The following is a 21,313-nucleotide window of genomic DNA, read 5'->3' on the forward strand; positions in this document are numbered from 1 at the left end:
AGCCCATATCCAAAACCTTCCATAGATCTCTGTCTGGGCCCAATAAGTGACTTATTATAAATAGGAGAATAAAGGAGACAGAAAAGACACTTGTTTTTTTTTACTCAAAATTTTCGTCCCTCTCTCTTTCTAGCAAGAGGACGATTGTTCCTCTTCTTTGAGGGATTGGTTTTCCGTCTTCTTTATTTAAGTCCTAGTATACTGGTGAGATCAGTCCACCCTGATATCAGTTTACAGTCCGGGAACCAGACAGAAGATCCGTGGTTTGTACTAAAGATCTTCACGTGGAGAAGGCGCTAGCTATCTTCGATTCTTTGGAGAATCATCAAGGTATAATGACTAAACCGTAGAAAAGCATGTTTTAGGTTTCAATTAATTTAAAGCATATTTTATTTGAGTTATGAGCATGATACATGTGATAATTACGCGAATAGAATTTGTCTAAATAATCTGCTAAATAGATCAGAATTATTATGTAATTGATTTATGCGAGCGCTTCCGCTGCCAGTTCCTTCAGGTTGAACTTTACATCATGTTTGAATACATCATTCATGCATTTATGTACATCAATTTAAACTAATTTGGTACACCAAATGATGCTGCCATGACACACTGTTTTCTGTTTAATATTTTGATGAGCAATGCTATGTTATGTTTTTTCACTATGATAGAGGTGTTCAACAAGTTTGTAAGCTGTGATACATTATATATTCTCTGATGTACATTGGTCAATTTGATTTTTACATTACCTACAGTTGATTGTCTATATTATTAGTCGATGTACTTTTTTATGATGTTTCATATAGTCTAATCCCTTCAATCCCAATGTTTTTGAATAGGTTCGAAGCGGCAAAGAAATCTTGAGGAAGAGATGTCTACTGCATCAGGATAAAACTTGCGTACCCTGCTCACTTTTACTCACAACACCAGGACTGCAGTGAACTAAACCTGTCACGACCGCACTTTGCTAAGGATAGCGAAAGCGGGTAAATCGCGACTAATGGGAGGGATTAAAGAAACGGGGAAAGAAGAGGGGAAAGAACTTGTGAATATACCCGAAGGCCAAGTCGATCATATCATAGAATAGAAGTCAAATGTACCATTACATGGTCTTAGAACTAGAATAAACATTTCATCAATAAATCAGAGTTCGAAGGTGAGATTCTAAGATGTCTCACTTCACAAAAGAGCAGCGGAATAAGTCCATACTAGACGACTTCGTGTATGAAGAAAGATCCACTTGATTATTTAGTAGCATCGACTCCGATCATTTCTCCATCCTCTTGACGTTCAACCTGCACATTTATAAATACATGCAGGGCTGAGTACAGGAGTACTCAGTGGACACATGCCGAAAACAAAACATACAGTATATAGTTGTCATCCATCCACAGTATCGCACGAGAGTTTTTTCTTAAAAGGCCCGAGCATACTAAATTCTCTTGTGATCTTAAAAGTCTGACTGCAGTCTAAGTTCTTTTGGATCCTCGCCTTATCTGAAAATCGTGTACCGTGAAAGTGGCCACCTTCAGCGGACACATCGCCGGCCAACAGCTGATGGCTCACGGCTCTCGTGCACATTATTCCGAACAGGATTTGCGGTCCTATTGGGAACCGAATTCGTTAAACTCGGGCTGGCATCGCCAAAACCCACAGGATATTACCCCAACAGATAGGCCTCAAAACAAACATTTTATGGTATGACAACAACTTTAAAATAATCACTACTTCATTTTGAGAAAAGATGATTTTTCATAACTTCAAAAGTATTTGCTTTATATCCACACTATAGTGCTGGATATTAAAAGAAAGCCCACCTGATATGCTTATGTCTCAACTCAATTACTCGCTTTGGCCTCACTCGCCCTCGAGCAATTTATCCCTTGAAAATAAATAGCGTAGCACGCTAATTAATACTTGAATTATTTCTCTTTAGAAAGAATGCATGCATCCTATTGGATAGCACCTATATCTCAGTCTCGTCTTATAGGATTTTTTTTTCTAAATCCTACCTCGGCTTCACTACTCTGCAGAGTTTATTTATTCTCTTTATTAACTTGGAGAATTTCTATTTTCTCTAAACAAATACTCGGCCCTTATTAACAAGAATAGGAATTCTTGGAAAGTCTCTTCTAAAATTCTTTTCTTCGGATTTTTCTTAAGGCCGCCCATGGCGTCGCGGGGCGACGCCGGTCGGCTTTCGCGTCTCCCACTCTACTACTTTATTTTCCCGGAATCTAAATAAATTATTTGGAAATTAATTAATTAAGCTCCAATCTCAAATCCTTAAATTAATTCCATCCAACTTCTCATAGTTTAATTCTCGGCCCAAACAATAAATCCACTGGCCCAAATCAACAGAAATTCCTTGGCCCAATTCTTAATTAACTACTAAGGCCCAACAACTATTTAAAATAATTTGGCCCAACATCTTAAACAATTACTAAGGCCCAACTACCAAATAATTTCCTCCTCATCTTCCATCGTCACTTCTCTCTTCTCACATTTCAAAATTATTCCCAAATGAACTCTCTCTAAAGAAGAAGAAGCAGCGGCGACAGCCACTCTTCCATCTCCGGCGAATCGCCATCTCCGGCATCGCCGGAGCCCTCTCCTTCTTCCCCTTATACATCTTCTCCCTTCAGACCCAATTATCTCAAAATTAGAAACCCTCTGTGAACAAGGGGACGGCGGCGGCTTCCCCTTCATCTCGGCGACCGGCGATCTTCGCCGTCCTCTGTGTCGCCGTTCCCGTCACCTCTCGCAATTTCCCCATCTGTTCTCCAATTTCTCCCAGATTCGTCGAATTTCAAAATCCCTAAATCAAAATCAAAATCCCTAAATTCAGAATCGGAGGCGGTGCCTTTCCTCTCCGGCGAAACCGCGCCCCGCCTCAACGGAAATTCGGAGTTCCGTCGGCGCGTACTCCTTCCTCCATTGAGTTCTCCCTCTTCGCTGCCCTCTCCGTCGAGCCCTCCCCGCCGCTTCTTCGCGCCAGCGGTGGCAGCGCCACCGCCGAACACTCGTCGGGCTCTTAATGCTGCGCGCACTCTTTCTCCGGCTCGCGGGGAAGCTCGTAAGTTCGCCGTCGCGCTCACGCCTCCAGCTGCGAGCAGGGCCGTTGCCTCGTCGCCTTCTCGCGAATCCAGCGGCGGAGTGGAGAGCCTCGTCTCCTTTTTCCTCTCTCAGCCGCGACTGGCAGCCGCTTCGCGGAGTTCCCGGGGTTCCGTTGACGTTTTCCCGCCGCCCGGCAGCCCCTCCGCCTAAGCTAAGTCGCCTCCCATTTTCTCCTTTACTCAGTTTCTTAAATTCTAGTAGATTGGAGATTGATGGTATTTCTATGTTCTTGTTGGAGTATTTAACTTCCATGATCCATCCTTTTTGAGTGCTCACTGGAATTGGTCTTTGGCTATGGTATTAAAGTTCTGTTTTTTTTTTTCTCAATTGGGGCACTTAGCTTACTGTATTGAGAACTTGAGGGTTCTGCTATTGTTCCATACTTGGTTGTGAGAATCCTATGGAAATTCTAAGTTCTTGTGCTATCTACTGAGCTAGCTCTACATGATGCAAAGGGTGTTGAGGGGATTACCTTAACGTGGCTGAATCCTCCTCGGTGGTGGCTGTCCTTGCCGTCACCACTCGTTGCCCCTCTCCCTCCTTCTTCGCTGCTCTCCTTATGGTGTTGTGTGTAGTTGTGATGATGAAGAAGTGATGGTGGAGGGGGTGAGGAGAGGCTGCTTATATAGCCACATAATCTTGGTTGTTTGTGCTTGAGACTTGGAGGTTGTGCTTCTAATTGTAGGCTGCCAGCTCAACCTCTTTTGAGCTTTGTGATTAAGATCCTTATACTAATTTGGTGTATAGTCTCATGAAATGGATCTTTAGCCAAATATCTTTCTCTGTCTTTGAGGGAGAATCTAATCTCCTGGCTTATCTTGGCTGGTGCAGTAGGAAGAGTTCACTGTGGGTATTTGTTTTATTTCCTCTTTGGTGAAAATGGACTAGAGACAACTTGGCTGGTCTCTTAGCCTTAGTTGGCAGCTCTATGATTGTCCCAATTAGCCTACTCCTCTAGCTTTCTAACTTGGCTTGCCTCTCTTTCTCCTTTACTTATGTGTTCTTTTCTAATACCCTTTTTGGTGTTAATATTGCAGGTACAAGGCTGTAACTTGGAGCCTTATGGGCTGAAAATCGAGAAGGATGGGGGAAGAAGAAGAAGAGGGAATCTTATCCCCACTATGCCTGCATTCTCATTCTTACTTCTAGCTTGGAGCCCAAGTCTTAGGTCTTGAGACCATTAGGATAGTAGTAGCTGTCATTATTCATTCTTGTACCAAATAAAGATGTATGTACTTAAATACTTTATTCTCAATTACATCCCATGCATTTCTATTTCTCCAAACATTTTCACATTTCTCTAGTGAAAGTATTTTCTCCACTTTTATTCTTGAACTAAATTTTCTTGCACTTTATTTCCTCCAACGAGAATACTTAAATTACTCCAAAGTCGAATACAACGAGGAAAAGTACGATTACACAACTTCTAAGAGAAAATTAATTAAGCTACTAAATCCGATTTATCTCGAAAGAAAGGATCGAAATTTCCGGGGCGTCACAAAACCTATGCAACGTGGCATTGGAAATGAAGGCCGTAATAATTCAACTTCGAGAGGTGGTTCGAAGAATATGGTTTATAAAACATTTAGCAGCATATACTGTAGTCATGAAATTCATTAGTTTTTGCTGGATTATGTTTTGCGACACAATGTGGTTGTCGGTACAATGGTTTTTATGTTTGTGTTGAATGAAATATTGATATTTTTGCGATAAGTTGTGTTGTTTGGTTATTAACCTGTTGTCGATGTACGTGAATCTGTACTTAATGTTCAATTGTTGTCGATGTACGTGACCATGTACTTAATGTACATATATTAATGATGTATATGACCATATAATTAATGTACACATATTATTGATGCACGTGAATTTGTACTTAATGTACACTTATTAACTATGTACGTAAACATGTACTCAATGTACATTATTTATACTCCTATTATCGATGTTATGAACTTGTACTTAATATACATTATCATAGATGTATCTCACATTACTCACAGTATGTGAATATGTGGTACTACTCCCTAGCCTCATGGACTACTAAACCCTAGGGAAAAGGTGTTAACTTCCGGCCTTTACATAACTAAAACGACGCTACATTCTGGATAACAAATGCTACATTATGGTGTCATATACATTATAACACATGTATCGTACATTACTTACAGTATGTGAATGTATGGATACAACAACCTAGTTCACTGGATTGCTAAACCCAAAAGCTATGGTTTCAACTTTCTTGGATCGGATGATATAAGAATCGTGAATTTAGGAGTTGATTATTAATTCAAAACAGTAAAACTTATATTACTATATAATGTTTATTACTATATCTGTACATTATTCACGGTTAAACATGTACATTAAACGCAATTACTGGTACATTATTTCGTGAAATACATACATTATTCACCATTCGGGTTGTACATTATTAAACATAATGCATACATTATTTACCATTTGGACTGTGCATTATTACACATTACGCGTACATTATTTACCATTCGGGTGGTACATTATTTGCATTTACGCGTACATCACTGACTGGTAGCATCCCTATACAAAAATTAATTACTTTCTTCCATCGTTGATAACACCGGAAGATATTGCAGAATTAAAAACGACCTAATACTCAAACTGAAACCGGTGATGAAGAACAAATACTAGAAACACTTCAATCTAAAAGTTGGCGTAGAGCTTCAAAATCACGGTGTCTATAGATTTACATTAACTACCTTCTTCCATCGTGGTGAACCGCATAGTACTCCTCCATAATTATGGACGACCTAATACTACAACTGACGAAAAACTTCAATCCTAAAGTCGGCGCAGGGCTTCAGAATCGTATTCCCTAATTGTGTGATATTGACGAACAAACAAATCTGCAGAAATAAATTTTTGCATGAATCATGGAAATTGAATAACTACTGCATTTAGTTTCTACCTTTCTTACCATTTTCTAATTATTATAATGAATAAACTACTCCCTCCGTCCCAAGATAAGTGACTTGTATTCCTTTTTGGGGTGTCCCACTATAAGTGACCTATTTCCATTTTTAGCAAAAAGTCATCTCTCTTACTTTATTTTCCACCTACTTTATTCTCTCTTCTCTCCTCTACTTTTCCCTCTCTCATACTTTACTCTCTCCACTTTAACTTACTTAAATACCATTCCTTAAATCTCGTGCCCAAAAGAAGTAGGTCACTTATCTGGGGACGGAGGGAGTAATTACAATTGGAGTGCAAATAAACCGTTAGATTGACAAAATGAATGGATGTGATTTGTGTTATGTTTAAGTGGAGTAATATTTAGTGTAATGAAATGAATATATCCCTTTCGTAGTATTTCGAAATAATTCAGATTTTCATTTTGCAAAATACTTTGATCAGCACTTTATTATACTAATAGATTTCTGAAATTTAATTAATTCAAAATTCCAAACAAATTAAACTCTAATAATTTTTTTAAGATTAAACGATCATAAAAACAAAGAAGCTTGGTCATTCCCACAACTTTTAAAAAATAGTCAATTGTATCATAGTAATTTTTTTCTCAATTATCCCCATAACCCCATTGATGTGGATTTGGAGGAAATTATGTAGATACTATGATTTAGAAGCCAAAATACTTTATCCAATTTTTATTCATTGAATCAATGGTTTTTGTGAGTGATAAATAAATTTGCAAAAAATCATGAATATTGATCTCTATTACATAATTTTCCAATTTTCCTCCATATTGAATGAATTAAAAAATTTATAAAAAAGAGTTATTGATACCTAATATCATGGAACTTTTAAAAAGTTAGGTTTTCCCACGAACTTTGAAATAGGCAAATAATATCACGAACTATATCTCAAGTTTGTTATTTCCCTCCAAAGAAAAAAAAACCGGCAAATAAAATCATGATACGGATTTTTTTCGTAATTTATCGACAACAACTTTGAGAGTTTCACGATTTTCAATCTTCTAGAATAGTTTTTCTTAAATCACATCCTCCTAATTTGTTCTCCAATCTATTACTCCATATAATAGAAATTTTTTCAATTGTGGGAAATAACAAACTCGGGTAAAGTTTGTGATATTATTTGTCAATTTCAAAGTTCATGATATTAAGTGCCAGTATCACTATAAAAAAAATGTCAAAATTATGATAAAATTATATATTTTAAAAAAAATTACGGACTTAACAAGAATTAAACTTACTTTCTGTTATGCTCCATCATAAAATTATTGATTCTCAGGTTTCAGTTTCACAAAACCGCCGCATACAACTACTCAAATCACATTCATTCCTACATAAAATTATAACAATACAATAATCAATCTACGAATGTTTTGAGGTATTGTACAAAATAAGTTTTGAACAGTGATAGAATCATTCAATTCAACAATCCAAGAAAAATAGCACCTCTACCTATAGCACCACTACACTAAATTGGAACTTCCACCTTCACCGGTGCTACCGGAGCCTCAATGGTCTCCGTCTGAAGCCAATCCTTGGCGCAGATGAGGGCCTCCACCGTCTCCGGCCTCAACGAGCACCTGTAGCTATCCATTTCCTTCCTTACAGTGTCGAACACAGACGCCGCTGGCACCGTACAAACTGGAATCGACAGTATATCACATGCCATCTTCGAGAGCGTTGGATACTTCATCCTGTTCACCTTCCACCACCCCACCACGTCAAATTCGTGGACACGTGGCAACAACGACTCCTGCAGATACTGGTCCAGCTCCGACTTGGAAAGCTGGCTCGTTGTCTCCATAATGTAAACGTCGAAATCTGTCAATCCTAGACCGTTGCTTCCTATTCCTTGAGGATCCTCGGGCTTCGCAGATTGGCCATTCACCACCTCCGCGTAAGCAGGAGTCAGAGGCAGGGGGAGAGCTATGTATTCATGGAACAGCTCGTGGATCCCGTCATCAACGATCTTCACATACGAGGCAGAATCGTCGCCATATATTTTCGAGAAGCTGAACTCCACGAGTTTAAGCTTGAACCGTGGATCCATGACCACAGCAATTGCCAGAATGAAACAGCTGCTCTTCCAGTATTTGTCAAAGTTCTCTTGCATAGACTTTGTCAGAGTACTAACAAATGGATCTTCGCTGGACGCGGCACGCGCCAGTTCCAACTGAATCTTCCACGCTTCATGGAAGAAGGTGTTCGTTGTTGGAGAACCTGCTGTTGTCAGAAGATTAGCTGTGTCGAAGAGGGGTTTCAAGTAAGTGCAGAGTATCTCCACTTGCTTCCAATTCTCTTCTGTTGGGGTGTCCTTGTAATCAGGGTCCATAGTATCGAGACAAGAGAATACTTCCTTCAATTCCCACGCAGCCAGCAGCATTTCGTAAGTCGTGTTCCATCGAGTTTGGTCATCGATAGCAAGAGTCTTGGAGCTAGGCACTTGAAGTTGCTGTTTGAGCTCGATGAACTTCTCCTCACGTGATTCAGACGTCTTCACATACTTGACACTGTCTCTTACCATCTTGACAAGGCCATCCACAGAAATTACTGCATCTTCGAAAATCTTGCTCAACGAACGAGCAAGGCAATTTCCAACCAACAATTGGCCGTCAAGCACCAACGGGTTCTTTACAGATAGCAGAGCTCTCATATTGTCTGTGGCAGCGTCATTTAATGGTTGATTAATGGTTACAGAAAATAACTTGCCATCCATATTCCAATCAGACAGGCAAGCAGCAACAGAATGGCTGAAAGCAGTAGCTGATTCCGGATAAGGCTCCATGATCACATTGAGAAGTTTCCGGTGCATCTTCCACTCACTGTCGATGAACTGTCCACTTACAAACATGTATCCGACAGTTCTGGACGAAGGCCATAAATCCAGTGTAAGGCAAATCCGTCCAGGTACCCCCTCAATCACACGCTGGATGTTAGCTTTTTCACGGAGATAAGTAGCCACACAGTCTCCCTGTACAGTATTGAAGCTCACCATATCAAATCGAGGCTGCAAATTCTGAACAAATGCCATGAAACCAGGGTGTTCAACCATGTGGAGTGGGTAGTCATGCATGATAATCATCCTAGCAATCTCATGTCTGCATCGATCAGCATCAAAGGAAAGGTATGGCACAGAAGCCGTCCGATAGCGTCGCTTCGGCGTATCAGTAAAGGAGCTCATCTTTGGAGGGGCGCTGTAAGGGGTGGACTGGTTATTTCTCTCCTGGTTACGCAGTACCACTGGACAAGTCCCCTTTGCAATGTGACGCTTGAGATGGCTCGTACCAGCAACCTTATTCCCTGTGCTGTAGGCAAATGACTGTTTGCATTGCTTACAGTATGCCCTCCTACAACCAGCAGATACTGTTTCGATAGTGAAATGTTCCCAGACAACCGACTTCTTTTTCCTACGTTTAGTAGGGTGCGCCTCAACAATGCTCGGTGTCAGCTCTACCAAATGGTTGGCTTCAGGCTCTAAAAGGTCGAGCTGCATCTCTGTCTCCATGGACTGGGTATCTTCAACTGGGACAAGTTCATTATTCATTATTTGATTAGGGCTTTCCACCTCCATCTTAAGAGAATGCTATATGATTTAAATGTTCCTGCAAAACCAAAGATGACCCAAAAATCAGTATCTTAATCATCCTCCTGGAATCATAAACAATTACAATGTGTTAATGAGGCTGTGATGTTGTGAAAGATCATCCATGATTAGTGTTACTTTTCATATGGAGTAAGATATAGTGACATTCTAGCAAAGAGAATGAAGAGAAACTGCATTTTAACTATAGAGTTTTCATGAAATAGTACTCCCAGTCCCAGCACATCAAAGAGTAAAACAATACGTTTTTGAAAAGCACTAATGCGTGTCATTTGAATATAATGTTACTATCTCTTATCATTTCTCGAAAACATTGGAATAAGGTCAGGAATACAATTACAACTAATGTAAAGGTCTGGTCCTAATTCCAGAATAGATTTAACCATATAAATTGGGTCCTCAAAAATTCTCAGGCTCGAGCTGCGAGGCCTGGATATTTAAGATTACAAGTGGGCCTTGGCTTAAAAATCCAGCTTTTTAGCCTATATTCTTCAAATAAATTGTTCTATAACATGTAGCAGTAGCAATAAGTTCACAAGGTCCTCAAAAAATTTCAGGCTCGAGCCACGAGGCCCGGATATTCAAGATTACAAGTGGGCCTTGGCTTAAGCAAAAATCCAGCTTTTTAGCCTATATTCTACAAATACATTGTTCTATAACATGTAGCTATAAGTTCACAAGGTCCCACAGGCCCATTCAGACAACCAAACAACGAGTTATGAGATATGCCCTCCTCTATTTAAAGTAACTACAACAAGTATCAATATTTATCTAAATAACCTCATCACACAAAAGACAAAACATGTACTAGTACAAAACAAGTAAACCACCAAAATCACGAGTTCAGCAGATCTAACTCTTCAAAAACACATGGGGCTCAAAGAGCATCATCAAAAAAAGGCCAGATCCAATCAGGAACATAACATATAGTATAAATCAACTCTAAAACAGAATATAGCTACAACAAAGTAGTGATATTTCCTGCAGATCGATAGACAAAATGAAACAGACAAGCCCAGAATTATTCATAAACCTCAAAATTAAGAGAATCATAAACAACGAATAACAGGAAGAAGAAAAGAGAGAGAATTTAGCAAAAAATCACAAACTAACCCGATACAATATTTAAAAGGTCAACTTCAAAAAAATGATCGAATTCAGGGTGAGAAAAAACCAAAACACAAAAATTATCATACCAGCGAAAAGAGGAGTTTCCGAATCGAATCCCCAGACGAAAATTGGGGTTGTTCGGCCGAATCGGAGGCGGAGGGGCGATTTCCGGCGAACAGATCTAGGGTTTGGGAAGCAGAGAGAAGGAAGGGGAGGAGAGAGAAAGAGAATTGGGCTTGCAATTGGACCTAGTTTTTGGGGTCGGCTAATATGTGATAAGGTTTATTATTGTTGGGATAGGGCGAAAATATTAAACAGATTGGGATATGGACTTACAAGTCCATCTAATTCGTTTGGTGCGTGTGTTACTGCGTGTTTCGATACAAAACTTAATTTTCTTATGTTTTTATTTATTCTCATTATACTTCACGTCGTATGACTATTTTTAATTGTGTGACCACACAGCCCACCTTCAGTGCGTGTAGCCCACTACTTAGGGATTTTTAATTTTGGAAATAAAGTTTTGATTGCGGGGGCCTACAATTTGGATGATTCTCTTTTGGGAGGTGAAATTTTGAAACATTCATATAGCCCATATGAGGTGGGTGACATTTATTTGAAGGGGAAACTTTAAACTATTGGTCCATGCCCTAGGATGGACTATGATTTGATTTCTTGATTTTTTTTTTAAAAGTGACCTAACTCAATTATTTGAATTAAACGATTTATTGGAGTTAAATCATAGGTCAAGCTACGGTTTTGCTAACTGTTAACTCAATTATTTTTTCATTTTTTGTTGATTAGTAGTTTCACATTTAGCATTTGGCATTAAGGGCTAAAAAATCGTGCATTTTTTGCACTAGACTTGGGTGCAGTGCAATGAGGACACATGCACGACACACGTACATGGGGCGCTTAGTTGCACAATTTTGTTTTCTAAGCACATTTTTATTTTTTAATTTCCCTCCTACTAGACTTATTTTCAATGGGGTCATATGTAGTTAAATAGTACTCCATTAATAATAAAAGTTGGTGAAATAGATCTCACATACTCCTTAAAAATCTATTAAAAAGAGTGAATCACACAAATAGACATAAATAGTCTCAAAATTTTAAGGTTCATACACCAATAGTCCCTGGAATTTAAAAATATTCTGATAGATCTCTGACTAAGATGTAATCACACACGTGGTATTTTTCACTATTCATCCCAAATTTCCACTGAAAATGCCCCAAAAGTATGGATGACATCTTTGGACATTCATAAAAATGGAAAAATGGAATACCTTGGTATTGGCTCTCTCTCTCTCCCTCCCCCTCCCTCTCTCTGTTTGAGTGTCTGAAAATAATTATTTCACTTCTTATCATTTTATGTCAAATCCTCTTTTGCTCACTTAAATTTTTAGAAAGTAAAAAAATTTAAATAGAAAAATTCTTAAATATATTATTAATTCTAAAAATTAAAATTATAAATTTAATCATCTAAATAACTTCTAGCTAAATTAAATTCATAATTTATGTACTTATTAAAAAAAATAATCGAACCACTTGAAAAAATAAACGAACCACAATCAAAGATTAAATTTAGCTACAAGTCATTTTGATAATTAATATTTTTAATAATTTCATAGTTATTTTATTTTTTTTAATTTCTTAAAGTTTAAGAGAAAGAAAAATGATTTGACATAAAATAATTGAAAAAGTGAAGTGAAAAAAATATCATTTCAGACATTCAAACTATAAAAAAATATCATACACATTACTAGAGAGAGATATAGAGGAAATATCATACCTAGTACCTAAGTATCCCCATTTTTATGAAAGTTAAAATATGTTCTCCATGTCCGAGGGCATTTTCGGAGGAAATTTGGGATGAATAAAGAAAAGTATATGCAATTACATAGTCAAGTGATCTACCAGAATAATTTTAAGAGTGAACTACAAATATGGTCCCTGAATTATGGGTTTATCTCGTCCATAGTCCCTGAATTTTAAAAATATCGACAGACATCCCTGGACTACGGGTTTATCTCGAAAATAGTCTTTTTCACTGTTTTGGTCGAAAATACCCTTTTGATGGGTTTGGGCAATTTGGTCTTTTTACACTTTTAATATTTTAAATCTTATATTATTTCAGTTATGTACTCCTTTCGTTCTATAGTAGTGAAGACATTTCTTTTCGTCACAGAGATTAAGAAAAAGTTGTGTTAGGTGAGTTAAGTAATGAAGAATAAAGTAGGAAATGAAAAAAGTAGAGAGAATAAAGTAAGAAAGAGTAAAGTATGTGGGATGAAATGTGTTGACTTTTACCAAAAAAGGAAATGACTCTACTACTATGGAACGTACCAAAATGGCAAAATGACTCTACTACTATGGAACGGAGGGAGTACTAAATATGATATTATTTTAAAATTATCATTCTTCTCATCTTTCACTTTGTTTCTTTATTTCAATATTAGATTTAATTTTACAAAATTTTAAATTTTAAATATCAATAATTTTTTTTAATTATAAAAATGATTAAATAACAAAAATTAATAGTCATAATCAATATTTGATAGTGTCTAATATTTAATCAATAAGGTATGGCAACGCCTTTAATCAATATTTAATAGCTTTAATCATACATAGATTATATAACACGATTTATTCTAAAATTTATATGTATCTAATGTAAGGCTAATGTAATTTTCGTTTATTAATTTGAAAACAATAAAAATTTACTAGAAAATTTCAACAAAAATACTCCTATATAAAATTTTTAATATGATCAAATTTTTAGTCAACTTCATAATATTCAATCACAAGCAATTATAACAACTGAATGAAGGCATACAATAGCTCTTATTTTTTCATCATGATTAATATTATTTTTCTGTACTTCTTAAATTCAACTGGATATTATATTAAATAACAAAAATTAATAGTTTCTATCAATATTTATAGTGTCCATGAATTAATAGTTTTGATTAAAAAAATGTATTGATATTTAAAAATTAAAATTTAAAATTTAATTTTATAAAATTAAATCTAATATTGAAATAAAGAAACAAAGTGAATGATGACAAAGGGAAGAAGATTGATAATTTTAAAATAATATCAGATTTAGTACATAATTAAAATAATATCAGATTTAAAATGTTAAAAGTGTAAAAAGACCAAATTGCCCAAACCCTCTAAAACCCCCCAAAAGGGTATTTTCGACCGAAAACAATGAAAAATAACCATTTTCGAGATAAACCCTTAGTCCAAGGATATCTGGCGATATTTTTAAAGTGCAGGGACTATGGACGAGATAAATCCATAGTCCATGGACCAGTTTTGTAGTTCACTCTAATTATAAAGTCCATGGATTATTGAAGTGCAAAAACGTTAACGTTTAGGAACTATTTATGTAGTAGTTCATTCTATTAAACATATGTCTATATTTGATAGAAACACATGCCATTATTTATCAAAAAATCCAAATAAAAAATGTTGATGCATGTCATTCTTCGTGTATAGTTACTCAGCTGCAAGGTTTGTATAACCAGTTATATGCAGGGGAAAACTCAAGAAATTAGTATTTATTTTGAGAAAGAAAATTCAATGACTGGGTTTGAATTTGTGAAATCTCCATATACAGAAAACTTATATTTGATGATTAAAATTTGTGGAACAAATACTTGAATTGGATTTGGATATTTAGAAACATTTCAACAAATGATACTGTACATAGTAGTACTAAGAATTTGGGTCGCTTCTTAATCTACACAAAGACTACTAAGAATTTAAAAAAATTACTCCGGTGTATATTCCTTATTGGAAATTCCTTAATCGTCCTATTGCAATGGCTAAGAAAGCAAACTTTCCTCCAATTCTCTGCAGAAATCATCAGGGTCTTCCGAGTCCTCATCATCCTCCTGCGTTGCAAGGTTGTCGCAAGCTTCTTTCCGTTTCTTGTTGTTTCCTCCCTCTTCCTGCTGGGGAGCACTGAACCCCGTTTGTCGATACAATGTCTCCTTTTGGGAATTCCAATCAGCAGCAGTCTGCTCAACCACATCGCCTATCAATCTCTGGTTTTCTGCAATGTGCTTTATGTTTTCCACATCAACCACTTGGCTAGCCTCTTCAACAGGACAAAGATATTACAACTCGTATTACAAGGTGGGAAACGAGATATGCATTCAGGAAAGCAGTTGATATCACATGTTGTAATCTAATTCTCTGGAGACGTGTGGATGCAAGTCAATAAGGCGGGACAAATGGAATCTTGGGAACATATTAAAAGTACCTTTGATGGCAAGCTCCTTAGCGGCTGCATACTCGGACGATCTTTTCTTGAACAGATCAACGTCAAGCTCAGTGCCCTAGTGGAAAGATTTAAACACAGAGAGTAATCATAAGAGAGAGAGTTTAGTTAATTATGCAAATATAAAGGTAAGTGGAGAACTCACCAAGTCCATGTGGATGAAGTGCTCGAGCCGGGAGTTAGCAAATAACCTAATGAGTAAAAATTGCACCCTTCAGGTAAGCCAACCAAGTGGTGAATTACTGGTGATAGAAGAAAACACAGAAGCTTACATCTTATATGCTGCTTGAATACGGGCATTATGTTCACCCGTTACTTCATTAACTCTTTCTGCTGGAGAGCCTTCGTCTACACCTACAAATCCGAAAAGAAACATGTTCCTCTCCAGCATACCCTTCACTAGGGCAGCAACTACATTCACACCAACAGCTTTTGCTTCAATTACAAGATTCTTGAGCTGTTTCAACTCTCCTATCAAAGAAAATTAAGGTAAGGGGGCTTGCTTGGAAGAGAACACAATAGGACTTCGTTGCTGCTCAAATTATAAAGGTCCGGGGAATAAGAATTCAGAAGTTTTCATCTATTATCTTCCCCACAGAGTATATGATAACAAAGTATTCCAAAACAACATAAAGCTCACATAATTCGGAAATGCAAAATGTCTAGTCCTAGTTAAAATGAAACCAACTACAAGCCCTCTCTTTTTCTCATGGACAGTGTCAGTCTTTAGACAATGAATAAAGACTAGTAGGAAGTCATCCAGTCTCAGCAGAAACAATGACATATACATTCCAGCAACCAGCAAAATGTGCTCGTTATGTCTAAAATTTCAAGAATATGTACTTGCATGTCATCTACGGTTGTGCTTTTTAAGGACCGTTGGATATACATTAACAGTAAGAAGGTAACGAAGACAAAAACATAATTCAAAGTTACTAATGGTTCCAGCCATAAATATTCTACAAAGCAGGGAAGAAACATGTAAAATGATAGTAAAATTTAACAACTGTCAGCTGCCATGTAGCACAACTTTTCAAGTATAGATTACAAGATATTGTAAAATTCCACACCAAATCTATAACCCAAAAGGCATAACCACACCATAATACTCACCCAAAGACAAATAAATTTTATAAGGCGGCTTGAACAACTGGGTCTCAAATAGGCAGTACAAGCAATATAGCCCACCTAATTTGTTGAAGAAAGAATCAGCTGAAACCATGTAGCCTGCAATCAGCAGAACACCAGTTCTATAGTTACAACAGGAGACATAAAAATGAAAACAAGGATTTACTTGATCAATAAATAGTAATTCGCGCAGAAAATTATGGCATGCATATGCATCAAGAGAATGGAAACCTTTTTAAACATACAAACCTAGCAGGGCTCCCACCAAATAAAGTGAGATTAGCCTTAGAGCTTTCCAATTTCACTCATTTCTTACAGAATGTGAGCAATAAAAACACATTTTGGCATTTATACATCTAGAATGATGCAATGCCTCGGTTCCTGACTTGAAATTCTCTTTGGTGTAATGGTATTATGAGTGCATAAAACCTATGATCAGATAAAAACAAGTTTTAAGCCAAGTCTGATAGCAGCATACTAACATCAAAGAAAGAGAATAAGAAGGCGGCAGCAAAGAAATGTAATAAAGCTAATAAAAGATTCATTAGATTATTAAGCAATAAGTTTGTTAGTTTAAGAGAAGCATTTAATTAGTTGTAAACCAGATCCTTATACACTCAAATGTAACAATAGAGGAAGATGGTCTTTTGTAAAATCTGTGAAGAGAGAATTGGGAGGCGCTTGAGAATTGTGGAGAGTTGTTAGAGAATTTTACAAATTTGTAACATTACTATAAGGATCATTCGTATCATTCCTATTCATGTAACATTACTATCCATTCGAAAATCACCAATGTCATTCGACCATCATTCTTATCAGCAATTTTGAGATAGAGACACATTTTACAACTTCACAAGATCAACAGTAGAAATATGAAAAACAAGAGATAGAGGAGATAACTTACTAATGGAATGTGCAAAGAGCGACTGCATAAAGAGACCTTGATTAGTGGAAGGGGCAGCCTCGAATATGTAGGAAAACCTCCTTGAAAGCCACACTCTTTTGAATTCAGCAAAAGCACTCGATTCACACTGCACACCAATTACCAAAGGAGCAAGGTAATCATTATAGCCGCAAAAAGGAGGAACAATTTGTTGTTTGTTGATTAAAATGAAATACCTGAGTGAATTCATGTATGAGCTCATCTATGTCTAGCTTGAACAGCTTGAGGTCCATGTCCTTGATCAAAATCAAATAGAATAGCCCCTAAAAGGTCGACTAGGGCACAACAGCGGCGAAGAACGTGGTCCAACGGCATGTGCGGTTCAAGCCCTAAAAATTAAAGGGTCATCGTGAACGTGAACGTGAACGGGAAAGGACGACTGGCAAAGACAGGAGACTGGCGATTTCAGGAAAGGCGCCACTAGTTTAAGTACAGTAGAGATTTACAAGTTTTTATTTAATACTCATGTGCATACCAGTTAGTGCTTGGTTTAATTTCAAATTATTTTATTTTATATCACAACTTTGTTTTAATAAAGTAAATGTGGACTACTATCTAGGGGCACACTGTAGTGCCACCTTAATTAAAGTGACAATATAACACTATCTATAGCCATCCGATCTCCAATATAGATGCTTGAGATTGAATTATAAGAATAGAGTACGGATTGCTTGGTTATTCACAAATTGTTGCTTACAAGGGTAATTCTGTCTTTTAGCTGAAACTAAAACTGATACGGGAATGGAAAATCCCGGTATCCACTCCGCAATAACTCTCTCCCACTAACTTGAAAACTGAATCGACCATTCTCTCTCCCCAATCGACCTTTCTCTCTCCACATCATTGACTTCCACCGCGGTGAAGCTCTGCGTTGTTTTTATCCGTCGCGTGAAATTCGTCGTCCGACATTGCTGCCTGCGAATGATCCTTTTGTTCAATTTCCGATTGATTATTGCTTAGTCTGATTGCTTAGATATTATTTAGGTTTTATTGAGTATTGATTGTTGTTATATTCCTTATTTTCAGACTGCTTAAGCAATCAAAATGTTCGAATTCACCACCATGCCTCCAAAATTATGTTTGTTTATTGATTCAGTTGATTGGTTGTTACTTCTATAGCCACGTTAATTGCTAGTTGCCAGAACGGACTGTTGCTGGTTTGCATATTAATGTATTCAAAATTGCTTGTTTATACCTAGTATTTGCTTTGTTTGTGGTTGCTTATTTTAGAATCTATAATTGATGTATAATTAATCACTTTCTGGATTGCATTTGTATTACTCGGTTTTTGCTTGTTATGTCTTTGAAATTGCTTGATAAAAGGATTGTTACATTTAGGTATCGGGTCAGATTCTTGTGCTGCGAATCTCGTCTGGTATGGTTTCTTATCGGATATATGTCTCTTGTTTTGAAACTTCAAGTTGTTGTTGGGTATGGTTCCTACAAACTAATTATGCTTGATCGAGCCTTAGTAATTGCTTGGCTCTATTATATTGTTTGCTTGGTTGAGCCTTAGTAATTGCTTTGTAATTGCTTGATCGAGCCGTGTAATTGGTTGATCAAGGTGGGTGCTATTATATTGTTTGTTTGATAGAGTTGTAGTAATTGCTTAGTTCTAATATATTGTTTGCTTGATCGAGCCGTAGTAATTGCTCCAACAAACTTAAGACGCTTGATTGAGCCTTAGTAATTGATTTGTTCTATTATGTTTTTTGCTTGGTTGAGCCTTAGTAATTGTTTGGCTCTATTATATTGTTTGCTTGGTTGAGCCTTAGTAATTGCTTGATCGAGCCGTGTAATTGTTTGATCAAGCTGGGTGCTATTATATTGTTTGCTTGATAGAATTGTAGTAATTGCTTGGTTTTAATATATTGTTTGCTTGATCGAGCCGTAGTAATTGCTCCAACAAACTTACGCTTGATTGAGCCTTAGTATTTGCTTTGTTCTGTTATGTTTTTTGCTTGGTTGGCAATAAATTTAGTACAATTTGTAAATCTGGTGCGGTGTGCTTGCTTGACAGCACACATAGTGGAAGCTTCTTGCAACTAGATATGACATTGTGGTTGAAAAACTGGTATGCGCCACGCAAAAAAAATTAAGATGAAAATGCATATTGCAATTTGCATGTTGAGTTAACCTTTTTTTTTCTTGCTTGCAGACAACCTTTTTTATAAAGTTTTTGGAGCACAACAAGTGTGTGAGCTATGGACGGATGCTAAGAAAAGCTATACTTGAACACCTTGAATTCAAGTGGAAAACAAAAGGCATTACCAACGATTGTGGAGTGTTCACTATGCGACATATGGAGACGTATATGGGACTACAGTTAATGAATGGAAGTGCGACATTACTAACAAGTCGTCCAAGTCATTCTAGTTGCTCCTTGAAAAATTTCTCACAGCTATGGTTTATAGTAGTGAAAACAAGTTCGTGGATTACATGACGAGGACAGCAACAAGCCAGCAACAAGCCACTCTGAAGAAGCACGAAAGAAGGGACCCGTTGATGTTGAAAATATGGCGGCAGAGTATCCCAAATCTTGAATGGTCAATGATTTTGTTTTAGAAAAATGACAATAACTTTGTTCTGTTTTGAATTTGTTAGGGATATTGGTTTGTTTTGGTGTAGTCATTGGTGCCTTTAGAATAATTTTTTTGGTTGTGCCTTTTGCATAATAACATGCATAGAATAATATGTAACACTTTAATATAGGCAAGCAAAATAAGTAGTAATGATTTGCAAACCAAGCGCAAATGCTACAACGTAGGCAAGCAAAATAAACTTACAAACCAAGCATTGTGTAACATGAATTTAATGTGGATTATGAAAGTACATCAAGCACTAGTCGAATAGAATTAATTACAAATTGACATGTTATATATGTTAAGCAATTCGGAAAGAAGAAGCAAGCAACAAAATAAATGTAACCAAGCAATATGATATAAGAAATATCTAACACCTTCTAATACAAGTAATCATAGAGCAAGATGAAGCAAAGTCGTAGTAAACTAGATTAATGGGTGGTCGAATTGTATTGATAGTATGTGAAAGAACATTAGTAAAAACCAATACAGTATAAAATGTCATGCAATATGCGATTAATAATTTTGGTTAGAATATTATTGACGAATTCGAAATACAGACCACTGATAAGCAATTTTAAACTACTAATTAAGCAATAATAAACATGTAACTAAGCACACTGATATTCTACAACTGAATTTAAATAAGAAAGCAATCTATCACAATGATATACAACTGCGATTCAGTGGTTAGCAATAAAAATAAAGTAACTAAGCAAACTAATATAAGTAGTTCTATGTAATTATTGACTATTTTTTTTCTTTTTATTTGCCATAATTCCTAGGGTCGTGGGGACATAATTCACGACATTTCACACAACTACACTTTGGTTTGGTTTGCAACATAATAGGCTTCTCTTTTTGCGACACAAGACGGCTGCCAGAGTCGCTGCACGAACCTTTGGTCCTCACCACATCCAGTGGCTGAATTTCAACTACATTCGGTCTTCCAATGAAATAGAAATCTTCAACTCTTTTCCTTTTCTTAGTAACAGGCAAAACAGGGAGTTGCTCTTTTTTCTTTTCCCAAAATCTTGCATTACGGCTGGAAATGCTTCGATGGTTTCAACAACAAACACTGCCATGCAATTTCAGCCCCATACGTAAGCAACAGAACATATTTAACTAAGCAACCTGACTTACGAATTTTGTATGGTATAATACAACAATTCATGCTCTAAATTTCTATAACCCATCAAATATGAACTCCCTGAGATTTAGTCACAAATTCATAAACTTCATTTACGAATTCAACTATGAAGATACAAATTTGATACTTCATATATCAAATTCATGAAATTGATTTCACATATCAAAATTCACGATTACACAATTACATAAAATTGAATCAAATATCGAAAATCAACAAATTGTAAATATACAATTAGAAGTGCGGTAAATAGGGGTGTTGGAACGGGTAGCGGGTAACGGGTATTCCCGAACCCGACCCGATACCCGTTGGGTAACGGGTACCCGATACCCGATAGAGTCGGGTAACGGGGCGGGATCGGGTATGACTATTTTGGATTTTGCGGGTATCGGGTATACCCGATACCCGCTCGGGTAACCCGT

General features: G+C 36.8%; 2 protein-coding genes and 2 long non-coding RNA genes across 6 annotated transcripts; 1 reads left to right on the plus strand and 3 right to left on the minus strand.

The window, feature by feature from the left end:
• Window positions 1–1,050: 1,050 nt before the first annotated feature.
• LOC125190346 (uncharacterized) lies at window positions 1,051–1,941 on the minus strand. Its single transcript, XR_007170903.2, has 2 exons — window positions 1,818–1,941; window positions 1,051–1,295 (listed from the first exon to the last, which is right to left on the minus strand). It is a non-coding gene; the product is annotated as an uncharacterized LOC125190346 (long non-coding RNA).
• Window positions 1,942–2,474: 533 nt separating this feature from the next.
• LOC125190345 (uncharacterized) lies at window positions 2,475–4,396 on the plus strand. Its single transcript, XR_016130300.1, has 2 exons — window positions 2,475–3,267; window positions 4,155–4,396. It is a non-coding gene; the product is annotated as an uncharacterized LOC125190345 (long non-coding RNA).
• Window positions 4,397–7,396: 3,000 nt separating this feature from the next.
• On the minus strand, window positions 7,397–11,112 carry LOC148926720 (zinc finger BED domain-containing protein DAYSLEEPER-like). The gene is made up of 2 exons (XM_089059413.1): window positions 10,884–11,112; window positions 7,397–9,688 (listed from the first exon to the last, which is right to left on the minus strand). Exon 2 carries the CDS (start codon window positions 9,655–9,657, stop codon window positions 7,555–7,557), a length of 2,103 nt encoding a protein of 700 aa, XP_088915539.1. The 5' UTR covers window positions 9,658–9,688; window positions 10,884–11,112; the 3' UTR covers window positions 7,397–7,554.
• A 3,334-nt stretch (window positions 11,113–14,446) lies between these two features.
• On the minus strand, window positions 14,447–17,604 carry LOC125190489 (uncharacterized). 3 transcript variants are annotated; one of them, XM_089058514.1, is made up of 7 exons: window positions 17,336–17,604; window positions 17,121–17,247; window positions 16,202–16,315; window positions 15,361–15,559; window positions 15,234–15,279; window positions 15,071–15,146; window positions 14,447–14,860 (listed from the first exon to the last, which is right to left on the minus strand). In XM_089058514.1, exons 1-7 carry the CDS (start codon window positions 17,390–17,392, stop codon window positions 14,631–14,633), a joined length of 849 nt encoding a protein of 282 aa, XP_088914640.1. In that variant the 5' UTR covers window positions 17,393–17,604; the 3' UTR covers window positions 14,447–14,630. The 3 variants fall into 3 exon arrangements, with proteins under 3 accessions (XP_088914640.1, XP_088914641.1, XP_088914639.1); XM_089058515.1 differs by having other exon boundaries at window positions 14,447–14,905; window positions 16,277–16,315; window positions 17,336–17,603; XM_089058513.1 differs by having other exon boundaries at window positions 14,447–14,905; window positions 17,336–17,600.
• Window positions 17,605–21,313: the final 3,709 nt, after the last annotated feature.

This window comes from Salvia hispanica, chromosome 5, assembly GCF_029641045.1.
Source record: "Salvia hispanica isolate PSC_SH4W2 chromosome 5, Shi_PSC_v1, whole genome shotgun sequence".
Classification (NCBI taxonomy): domain Eukaryota; kingdom Viridiplantae; phylum Streptophyta; class Magnoliopsida; order Lamiales; family Lamiaceae; genus Salvia; species Salvia hispanica.

Coding starts and splice junctions, on each gene's coding strand:
- LOC148926720 (XM_089059413.1), bottom strand. CDS start 9,657: ATGGAGGTGGAAAGCCCTAATCAAATAATGAATAATGAACTTGTCCCA.
- LOC125190489 (XM_089058513.1), bottom strand. CDS start 17,392: ATGGACCTCAAGCTGTTCAAGCTAGACATAGATGAGCTCATACATGAA. Junction 16,316..17,120: donor GCTCTTTGCACATTCCATTA/GTAAGTTATCTC, acceptor TGCTGATTGCAG/GCTACATGGTTTCAGCTGAT. Junction 15,280..15,360: donor ATTCAAGCAGCATATAAGAT/GTAAGCTTCTGT, acceptor TTTACTCATTAG/GTTATTTGCTAACTCCCGGC.